The sequence below is a fragment of the Thamnophis sirtalis genome, unplaced genomic scaffold (assembly GCF_051295495.1).
Source record: "Thamnophis sirtalis isolate CommonGarterSnake01/CBP01778 unplaced genomic scaffold, rThaSir2_p1.2 scaffold_3, whole genome shotgun sequence".
Lineage (NCBI taxonomy): Eukaryota > Metazoa > Chordata > Lepidosauria > Squamata > Natricidae > Thamnophis > Thamnophis sirtalis.
The window spans coordinates 79,621,421-79,633,110 of NW_028261383.1; the positions used below are offsets into that span (position 1 = coordinate 79,621,421).

The 11,690-nt window shown below is 38.5% G+C and overlaps 1 protein-coding gene across 1 annotated transcript; it reads left to right on the forward strand.

The window, feature by feature from the left end:
- The first annotated feature begins 8,025 nt into the window (after window positions 1-8,025).
- On the forward strand, window positions 8,026-9,764 carry LOC106539131 (actin, cytoplasmic-like). Its single transcript, XM_014053832.2, has one exon. It carries the CDS (start codon window positions 8,026-8,028, stop codon window positions 9,223-9,225), a length of 1,200 nt encoding a protein of 399 aa, XP_013909307.2. The 3' UTR covers window positions 9,226-9,764.
- The last annotated feature ends 1,926 nt before the right edge of the window (window positions 9,765-11,690 follow it).

Below are 11,690 nucleotides of genomic sequence, written 5' to 3' on the forward strand. Positions count from 1 at the left end.
AAGACTGAGTCAATGTTGACGTGGTGAGATTTGAACTGCCGAACTGCAGCTAGCAGTCAGCTGAAGTAGCCTACAGTACTGCACTCTAACCATTGTGCCACCTCAGCTCTTAGTCATCAAATGCTTCAGAAAGCATGAAAAAGGGAGAAATATCCATATATGTAGGCAAGCCACTATCAAGGAGCACCTATTCCTTCTGCATGAATGCCTATAACACTGTGTCCTGCCTGACAATTTCAGATACAAACCTCCAGTAAGCTTCACAACAAAGACCAAAGGAGTTGATAAACTCCAAGATGCAGAGAGGCCCACACACAGCCAGTTCATCTTACCAGGGCTCAGCTGAATTTTTTTTGTTCCCCATCCAGGGAACTTCCAGGCAGCACCAAAGAGTATCCACATCATCATTCATTTTACCTGGATAGAGAGATATGTTGTGGCCCAGCAGGATCTGGTTGAGCTGCTGTTGGACTCGGATAGCGAGGAACCATATGAGTCTGCCAGGGAAGATGTGGAGGACCATGGGCAGGGTTCAGACTCAGCGCAGGGACCAGAGAGGCTGGTTGGCCACCAGGAGGCGCCTGAGGCATGGAGCAGTGGGGAGGATTCAAGGCAGTTTGTTCCTGACGCAAGACAAAGAAGGGCGAAGAAACGGAAGCAGCAGCTGTGGAGGCAGACTCAGAGACGATAATTAAGCCCAGCTTGGCCCTTCCCAAGAGAGTATAAAAGTAAAGAAGTGGGGCAGGGTCATTTGCAAGTCACAACCGTTTGAAACAGTATTGGAATACTCTGTCTGTCTTGTATCGGTGCCTGTTGGATTTTGGGTTGCTGTCAACTAGTCTTGCATGTGAGTTGTGTCTGGGCCTTCAGCCAAAGGAGTTGATAAAGCCGTGATTAAAGAGTGGCAAACAGCCAAGCCTGTGTCTGGGTGATTTGCAGGTTGGGGGGGGGGGGGTCAGAACAGAGATATAACTGGTATTATCCACATACTGATGATATCTCGCCCCATGGTGATGAATGATGTCACCCAGAATGTCAGCGTTCTAAATATCATGCAGAATTAAATCAAAGTCCAAGGCAGAGTTATCCTTAAAGTTCCAATTTAATAAAACAGACATGTTGGCATCATGCTCTGGAATCCCAATTCTGAAACTTCCTGGGATTCCACCCAGTTTAAAGTTCATGATCTTGTCCCTACACCCACAAATCCATCACATGGTCCAATCCTCTTCTTCCTCACTGGCATCTCCACCCAGCTTCTTCTGGTCAGGTTCAAAGGTGCGGAGACAAAGAATAACCTTGAGCTTCTAGAAAGGAATTTTTTATTTTGAAAACAACACATTCTACCCCTTGCTATCCCCCCCCCCCCCGCTTAATGAGAGTCTGGCAGGCCAAAGATTCTTAAAGGAACTGCTGCAGGCCTGACACAGTGTTTTCATGTAGATGTTTAAAAAGAGCAGAGAAAATACCGAGCCCTGAGCCACACCACAGTGCAGGGGCTTTGTGCTCGACCTCTTGCTCCCTATCAACACCAATGGGACCAGTCTTAAAGGAAAGAGTTGAACCAGCACAAAACTGTCCCACTCACTTCCAACTGCCTAAATCAGTCCAAAGAGACACCACAGTTGATGATATCAAAAGCCGCCAAGATATACAAACATACAAAAACGCATGTCAGTTATTTTGCAAGTTTCTCATTCTTTTGCTTTGTAAACAGCCTTTAATGCCATACATGAAACTTGGATTATCTCAGAGAAAGGTGTGCCCCATGTAGAGGTGTTTGAACACTTCCCAATATAGCTATCGTCTCATTCTATGAATTCATTTTGTTCTCGCTTGGCTTAAACAAACTGTGACTGAATCGAGACCTCCTGGCTTAAAGAGGAAGGTGGGGTGGGATTAGAGAGTGAAAAATCAGTCTCATGCATGAACAGAAATGACATTTTATGATCACACGTCCTGATAGTGCTAGCACATTTGCCCAACCAGAGAACAAGAGACAAGCGCCTTGGCATCTCAAACCAGTCAAAGCTGAGAACACAATTCACACACAAGCAGTACGGCTTCCTAAGAATCTAATTTTTTTCCCCTGTATAAACAAGAACTAGGACAGATGCCAAGGAAATGTGACTAGCCATCAGAGACACCAGGGGCAAAGATACAACTACCAAAGTCTTTTTGGATCTTTCTTTCCTATCTCAGTCCTGGGATCAGAATGGCAGAAGCTAAACACAGCATAAAATTGTTCCACCTAAAATGAGTCAGATCCCGGTTAACAAAGATGCAGTGTATTCTTAGGATCATATGGCTCTTATTTTAAATGAGGAACCTAATTTCAGAATCTTGCAAGTCCAAAGCATAGCATAGACACAGGCATGAACATAGAACCCTATTGAGCTTTTCAGTTGTAATGATGAGCATTTAAGAGGCTCCCACAGCTTCTCATAGAGTAGTTACTGTCTCTCAGTAACATAAAGAATTTTTTAAAAAAAATCTATTTCACAGAATAACATTGTCTACTTATTCTTGGTATGTGTCTAGTTTGATGAAAAGAAGGACTAGGGATGACATGATAGCAGAGTTCTGATATCTAAGGGGCTGCCACAAAGAAGAAGGAGTCAAGCTGTTCTTCAAAGCACCTGAGGGTAAGACAAGAAGCAATGGGTGGAAACTAATCAAGGAGAGAAGCAACCTGGAAGTAAGGGAAAATTTCCTGACAGTTAGAACAATTAATCACTTTGCCTCCTGATGTTGTGAATGCTCCAACACTAGAAGTTTTTAAAAAGAGATTGGACCCATTTGTCTGAAATGGTATAGGGTTTCCTGCCTAAGGAAGGGTTTGGACTAGAACACCTCCAAGGTTCCTTCCAACTCTGTTATTCTATTCTATTCTATTCTATTTTTAAATATATTAGCATATCAGATTATGTGCCTCAATTGGATTTCTTGATAGGATTGTGATTTAATGAAACAACATTGTCTAAGATTGAAGACCATAAGTTAGCACAGTGGTTCCCAAACTTGGCAACTTTAAGACTCTGCTGGCTGGAGAATTCTGGGAGTTGCAGTCCACAAGTCTTAAAGTTGCCAAGTTTGGGAACCACTGAGTTAGCATCAAAGTGCTCATGGAATTATATATTGTATTGTATTGTATTGTATTGTATTGTATTGTATTGTATTGTATTGTATTGTATTGTATTGTATTGTATTGTATTGTATTGTATTATTATATTATATTATATTATATTATATTATATTATATTATTATATTATATTATATTATATTATATTATATTATATTATATTATATTATATTATATTATATTATATTATATTATATTATATTATATTATATTATATTATATTATATTATATTATATTATATTATATTATATTATATTATATTATATTATATTATATTATATTATATTATATTATATTATAATATGGCGCAGTGGTTAAATGCAGCACTGCAGGCTCCTTCAGCTGACTGCAGTTCTGCAGTTCGGCTGTTCAAATCTCACTGGCTCAGGGTTGACTCAGCCTTCCATCCTTCCGAGGTGGGTAAAATGAGGACCCGGATTGTTGTTGGGGGCGATATGCTGACTCTGTAAACCGCTTAGAGAGGGCTGAAAGCCCTATGAAGCGGTATATAAGTCTCACTGCTATTGCTATATTATATTATATTATATTATATTATATTATATTATATTATATTATATTATATTATATTATATTATATTATATTATATTATATTATATTATATTATATTATATTATATTATATTATATTATATTATATTATATTATATTATATTATATTATATTATATTATATTATATTATATTATATTATATTATATTATATTATATTATATTATATTATATTATATTATATTATATTATATTATATTATATTATATTATATTATATTTATTATATTATATTATATTATATTATAATATTATATTATATTATAATATTATATTATTATATTATATTATATTATATTATATTATATTATATTATATTATATTATATTATATTATATTATATTATATTATATTATATTATATTATATTATATTATATTATATTATATTATATTATATTATATTATATTATATTATATTATATTATATTATATTATTATATTATAAAAATTGGAACATTTTGACATTCTGCAAAACAAAGGTCCAACTTTCAACAATATGTCTATCATTCAGATTCCCTTGCACACAGACTAACCTCATAAAACTAAGAAATGTCTTCATCCCAGTATATATACATACTCTTCTTAGTCTCCAAAAAATGACAAGCAGGTAAGATAAGGAGACAATGACAAATAACCTTAGAATAAGATGTGCAGTGACTGAGGGTTTAGGATTTTGCAAGAGCGCCCCCCCCCCACCCAAAAAAATTCAGGCTCTTAAAATTCTATCTATGCCTACCTAGCCCAAAAGATTGCAGAATATGCTCTGAGCACTCCACAGAACAAAACAGATCAAGACAAACAGCTTGGTAAAAATGCAAAACAAATGTGAGGTTGTCAAATACCTGGACAAACTCACCTTTTTAGAATATAGGAACATAAAAAGAGGCCTGCTAAATCAGGCCGTATTGGTTTGACATTCCATGTCATGTAAGGTCTAGTAGAAACATTCTGGAAGCTGATAAGCAGAATATAAGGACAATGACAATAAGCAGAATATAAGGACTCAGTTGCTCACTAACACCAGGATTATTAAGGTAACCTGCTTTTCATGTTTGGAGCAAATTAGGACCTTGGACAGCTCCATCAGAATACAAATTTGATTTCTCCATATAATAGTTATACGGTAATAGTTATACTTCATATCTCAATTTATCCTGAACATATTTTCAGTATCAGGGTTACTTTATACATCTTCCTTTCCCCTTCTCTCCTCTCCCTCCTTTAAAATATAATTATTTGGCATCATGGGACTGGCATACAAAAACTTGTATGTGCTTCTATACATTTATTTATCATTTGTTTTAGTATACCTTTGACACTAAATGCATTTATTTAACCTGCAGAGAGTAATATATATGGTCCTTCCAAATTAGAATCGCAGCAAGCATAAAGCAGAATCACATCAAAAACATGCCAAATATATCTTGGTGCAAACTGAAATTAGACAAACCATTAGTTGCATGGTATGCTTGTCTCGTAAATACGAATGCAGTATGTCCTTTCACATATGAATAGAAGCATGAGCACAGATTCTGGAAACCAGTATGTGTACAACTGTATAATCTGCTATGACTCCATTATACTGGAAATGTACTAACCCAGTTTCTTAAGCAATAAAACCTGGAATGTGAGTTAAATATAAAGGTTTCTCATCCAGTTCTCCTCGCTTTCTCTTTATGTGTCTTGGGCCTCCAATTCTCTGTACCCTTATCTTTTCCAAAACAGAGACTGTCCCCCTTTTAATTCACCTCAGAATTAAGGTACTTAAAATATTTTAATTCCAATCAGCTATTGATCAAACTTAGCATGTAAAAATACAGTAAAGGATAAATATCAAAAAAGAGTTGGCCTAGGACTTGGACTTCTGAAAAAAATTGCTTTGACATCATCTGGATTGGATGGGACAATCTTGTCCCAAAATCTGATTTGCCTCCCTGACCTTAAAACTGGGGAGAGAGGAGAAAGAGTGTTATTTTTGGTCAGTGAGCTGCTTAAAACAAAATATAACAAAATCCGGTCATGGTGGTCTAACAGACTTAGTGTATAAATTAAATAATGAAGCACTTCACTCTATTATGTGTCAAAACATAGACTAGTAATGTGTACTTGTGTTGCTCTTATAACTGATTCTGATTTTATTCCCCGTTCAGATCTCCATTCTTACCCACTGATGTTGAAATGCCCTAAATGTCTCTCTGATCAATTGCTGCTGTTTGATCCTCATCAGGCACTGATCAAACATTCCTTCTGATTACAAAATGTTGCCATAATGAATTCAACTACTCCACATTAAAGACACATGAGTGATTATTTCCCATCCTCCTCTCCTGCCTCTTTTCCCTGGGCTTGAACAGGATTTTCAGGATATTATCTTCAAGTTTATTCTTAGACAGCTGGAATAAGCTGCATTTGTCACTAATACTATCTGAATACAGAGAGTCAAGTGTGGCTTCTCTGACAAACCAAGAAAATTAAGCTGGCAAAGGCAGATTAGCCACACAGATGTGTTTTTTTTAATTCCCTATCTGTGGACAGGAGAGAAAGCAAACTAGGGAGATCGCTTGAACCAAGGCCCAGTTCACAATTCTTCAAAGTGTTGAGTATAGAAGACCTGGGGGATTATTTTTCAGTCCTCTCCTTTAAGGGAATAAAATTTACAATCCAACACGTAACTCAGAAACAAACCCCATTGTTTCATATTCTGAAAAAAATGTAAAAAAAACCTCTTGTAGACAGCATTACCAGGAGAATGAAGATGGAATTCTACTCAGGGCACAAAAAGGAGGAATGGTATAGCAATAGCACTTAGACTTATATACCACTTCACAGAGCTTTACAGCCCTCTCTAAGCAGTTTACAGAGTCAGCCTATTGCCCCCAACAATCTGGGTCCTCATTTTACCCACCTCAGAAGGATGGAAGGCTGAGTCACTCTTGAGCCTGGTGAGATTCAAATGGCCAAATTGCAGGGAGCTGGCTGTCAGCAGAATAGACTGAAGTACTGCATTCTAGCCATCACCATAGGATGGATTCCTATCACTGTGTCTAAAAACTGATACTCTAAACTAGAAATCACTCTGCAGAATTCAGGTTCATGCAAAGTGATTCAAATTCACAGAACTAGACATGGAAAGTGAGGATTAATCAGACCACATCTGAAGTCATTTAGAACAATAAAGGATGCTAATATCCTTTAACTGAACGGTGCTGTGGACAGTCATGGCATCAGTTAAATTATTTTTTATTCTTTATTTATTTATTTATTATTTATTTATTTATTTATTTGTAACCTGCCTTTATTGTTTTACAAACAACTCAAAGCAATGAACATTGCTTCCTCCTCCTGTTTCCCCTCACAACAACAATCCTGTTATGTGAGTTAAGCTGAAAGAGGGTGACTGGCCCAAAATCACCCAGCTGGATTTCATGGCAAGACTAGAGCTCATAGTATCCTGCTTTCTAGCCTGGCGGTACCCTAACCATTAGACCAAACTGGCTCTCTAATCATACTTTATTTAATATATTTCTATATCCCTTCCTATGCCAAAGTGTAATGAAGTGATAAAAATATCAGTAAAATACTTAAACAATATATTATATAAATATAAAACAATAAGCAATTAAAATATATATTCATTGAAAAAGTGGAATGGAAGCATCTTGTCCCATACTGGAAAAGCCTGGGTAAAGAAATGGTCTTCAAACGATGCCTACAAAGTTTACTCTTTAGTGGCTCCTGAAAGTCAAAGGTGAGAGCATTCCATAGGGGACATGTCATCACAGAGAATGCCCATCCACAATAGGTACCAGATATGTTACAGGATTACTCCTGATTATCTCAGGAAATCATTGGGTCTTTTACAGACAATAGGATCTATATAGGGCCTAACATGTGATGACCCAAACCTTGAACTTGACCTGATAGTTATTGGGTGGCCAGTGCAGTCACTTCAATTAAAGTTTGACATATTGACTACCTGCCATCAATTCATTGACAACTCTTAGCAACTAGGTAAATTTTCAGTCTCTAATCTGGTCCTTCAGTTCAACATTATATGTTTTCAGTGGATGTGTCTTTATGACAACATCTCTGTGGGAAACTTTTCCATTTCACTTCTATATCTATCTTAGAATTTATCCTCTACTATTATGATGTCACTCTGACCTATGCATGAGTTAGGACACCACTATGACAACAGAGTTTCTATATTCTGTACTGATAGAATGTCTTCCATCACTTTGAGGCTGCAGGACTGGTGTCTAGGTGTTTGGTCATATGTTCGTATGGTGAGAATGTAAAAAGTCCCCTTACAATGAGCCGCCACAAAAAAGCAGCTAGCCCTGGTCCTTCAGGACACAGACCTGGTTCAAAGGCTCCTGCCTCAACTTCCAAGTCAAGCCCATCACCTAAGTACAAAGACTATGCTGCTGTTGTGATCGATACAGGTACGGGTTACACCAAGAGTGGCCTTGCTGGAGATGAAAAGCCAAGATCCATCGTGCCAAGTGTTGTGGGGGTACCTAGGTTCAGGACGAAGGAAAGTCCATTGTACTACATTGGAAAGAACATTCCACAACAGCGTGCAGAGGTGAGCACACATTTGGTAATGACACATGGTGTGGTCACTGATTGGGATGCTCTAGAGATGCTGTGGCACCATATATTTTACACTGAACTCAGCGTATGCCCTGAAGAGCTAGCTGTGCTGGTTACAGATGCTCCTATGTCTCCGACTACCAACCGTGAAAAAATGGCTGAACTGTTGTTTGAGAACTTTGAAGTTCCAGCCATGTTTGTTGCTCATCAGTCCCTTTTGTCAGTTTATTCATATGGGCGCACTGGTGGGCTGGTGATTGGTTCTGGCTACGGAACGTCCTACACTGCTCCTGTCCATGATGGGTATATCTTGCCACATGCCACCTATCGCCTGGACATAGCAGGCAATGCTCTGACAGAATATTTGGCCAAGATTATGGGAGAATCTGGGAACCCTTTTCAAAAAGAAGAAATGGAAGTGGTGTGCCAGATCAAGGAGAAGTGCTGTTACGTCCCTGAGCAGTATGAGGCTGAGCTAAATGCAGATGAGAAAAAATATCTCATGGACTACACTCTTCCTGACAGGCAGGTCATTTCCATTGGCAGTGAACGCTTTCGCTGCCCAGAAGTCCTCTTCAATCCTACCATGCTGGGATATCCAGAAGTTGGACTTCATGTCCAAGCACAAAATAGTGTTAAAAAATGTAAGCCAGAAAGAGAGGCGGACCTGCTTTCCAATGTCCTATTGGCCGGTGGCACCACCATGCTCCGTGGCTTCTCTGAAAGAATTAAGATGGAACTGCAAAACTTGGAGCCTGGGAGCAAAGTGGGCATCTTAGCTTCTCCCAACCGCACCTTCTCTGCCTGGCTGGGTGGCTCCATTGTAGCCTCACTCAATGCTTTCCAAAATGTGTGGATCAATCGACAAGCCTACGATGAGAAGGGACCTTTCATTGTCCATCGCTACTGTTTCTGACCGAGGGGGATGAGCCAGACAGCTGAGACAGGCTGAGCAGAGGTGAGGGTTCAAGGGGCATCTCCTCAACAACATGCTGTTTTTGACTACACAGCTTCTGAGTCTGTCTTATCATTACTTCTGGAAATGTGTATGAGCAGGGGAATCTTGCTCAGAGCTATCATCTCATTTGCCTGTGACTAAGTGTCAAGGCACTGTAATAAACACATATCAGGAAGCACCTGACAGGAAAAGCCTACATCAGGAATTTGTTAAAATCCCTCTTAAGTACAAGAAAGCTTCAACAGACTAACATACAGTCATGTACACTATTGATGGTTAGGGATAAAAACCTTTCCGTTCTAGAAGGTGTGGGTTTATTTTACATACACAAATGTAAAGAAGGTCTCAGATACATACCACGCTTATATTTTCTCATACAGATAATTGAAACCAGTAAGGAAGTAAAACTCTCATCACCCATCACCCTTGACATCTTTCCTTCACTCATTCTGCACATTGACTATATTACCAAAGTTTAGCATGTTGCACCGATATACCAGAACTGGAGAAAAAGAGATGAAAATAAAGGACTATTTAAATTATGTGACTGTTGCTTATAAATACTATAATTAGTGAATACTGTACTGTCATTCCTAATAAATGCTGCTGGTAGATACAGGATCTCATTCTAAGAATATCAGGCATACATATAGAGCTGCCCAGAGTCAGGCAGCATCTACGTTTAATAAATAATACCAGTAAGGGAAATTGAGATTGAAATTTGTGCTATTATCAAGGGACAATAATAAAGAATAATAAGGGCATGTCTCCTCTATCAGCGGGTCAAGATGTTGAAGCTCTAGAAAGAGTGCAGAGAAGAGCAACAAAGATGATTAGGGGACTGGAGGCTAAAACATATGAAGAACAGTTGCAGGAACTGGGTATGTCTAGTTTAATGAAAAGAAGGACTAGGGGAAACATGATAGCAGTGTTCCAATATCTCAGGGGTTGCCACAAAGAAAAAGGAGTCAAGCTATTCTCCAAAGCACCTGAGGGTAAGACAAGAAACAATGGGTGGAAACTAATCAAGGAGAGAAGCAACTTAGAACTGAGGAGAAATTTCCTGTCAGTTAGAAAATTAATCAGTGAAACAACTTGCCTCCAGAAGTTGTGAATGCTCCAACATTGGAAGTTTTTAAGAAGATGTTGGATAACCATTTGTCTGAAGTGGTGTAGGGTTTCCTGCCTAAGCAGGGGGCTGGACTAGAAGACCTCCAAGGTCCCTTCCAACTCTGTTATTCTATTCTATTTTATTGGGTTCAGAGCCAGACAGAGCAAGAAAGTAGCTTGTCCAAAGTCTTCGTCTTACACAGCCTCATGTTATGAACATAGATATCTCCTTTGTCTTCTCCCCTTAAGCAACGCTACAGCTGAGATATATTTATAATTATCTCACAGCTACCGAGTGTAGGAGCCTTAGTCTAGCTCTCTGGCCAGAAGTATGCTTTCAGAGTGGGGAGCATAGATTGATGATATAGCCTCTTCTCTCCTGTCTCTGGAGCCAATGCGCCAGGAACTTTAGAGATGGTCTTACTCCCCAAAGACCTGTGGATTCATTCTGCATCTTTTGCCCTGTCTCCATGACAATCTATGTAATTACCACTGGCGGACTATTTGTTGCCATGGCAAATTTAAATGCATAGTGATCTTTGTGTGTTACACTCTGAGTCATTGGCTAAGCTGCTAGTCACCCAGCTGGGTCTGAGCATAACGTTGCTTGTTTAGCTCCATGAGAAAGGAACCAAACAGCTGGGACTGATTAGGAAGGATTGCTTTGCTGAAGGAACATCGAGGGTCTTAAGACATCTCAGGATCTTGAGCCTTAGACGAGATAATCTATCGGTGAATGAATTGTCTTCTCCCTAATATTCCCAACATAAGCTAACATTGCTGGTGGTTTAAACCAGCCTGTGGACTCGTTCTTTGTAATCTAAAGGTGGGTAGCCTCTTTTTGACTTAAGTGACAGCTCCTATGAATGAGCATCAGAAAAGAGCAGCTGTTTAAACCTGACTAGATCACCGCAGGCCTCGAATACACTGGGAAGAAAGCCAGCAGGAATGATACGTCATGGTGGAAAGAAAAAAAATATTCAAGAGCTAAAGCTGTTCCATACATTCCCCCTTCCTTTTTTGGAAATAGGTTACGATTCTCAAACAAAACCCAATTCCTTTTAGGAAGCTTTTAAAAACTCTGCATTAATCCATTTAATATATGCACACATACCAAGACATATACAGAACAAACCACTTATTTATATACCTATTGTCCTGTTGCCTACATAATACAGGTGTACCTGATGTGGGGCACTTCTATATAACTTAAGAAAAGTTCTATGCCCCATGAAATAACCAAAGAAAAATAACCATAGTTTTCTTAGCATTGAATGTGAGATGTTAGGACGGTGTTCTAGGTAATAAGAGTA

Coding starts and splice junctions, on each gene's coding strand:
- LOC106539131 (XM_014053832.2), top strand. CDS start 8,026: ATGAGCCGCCACAAAAAAGCAGCTAGCCCTGGTCCTTCAGGACACAGA.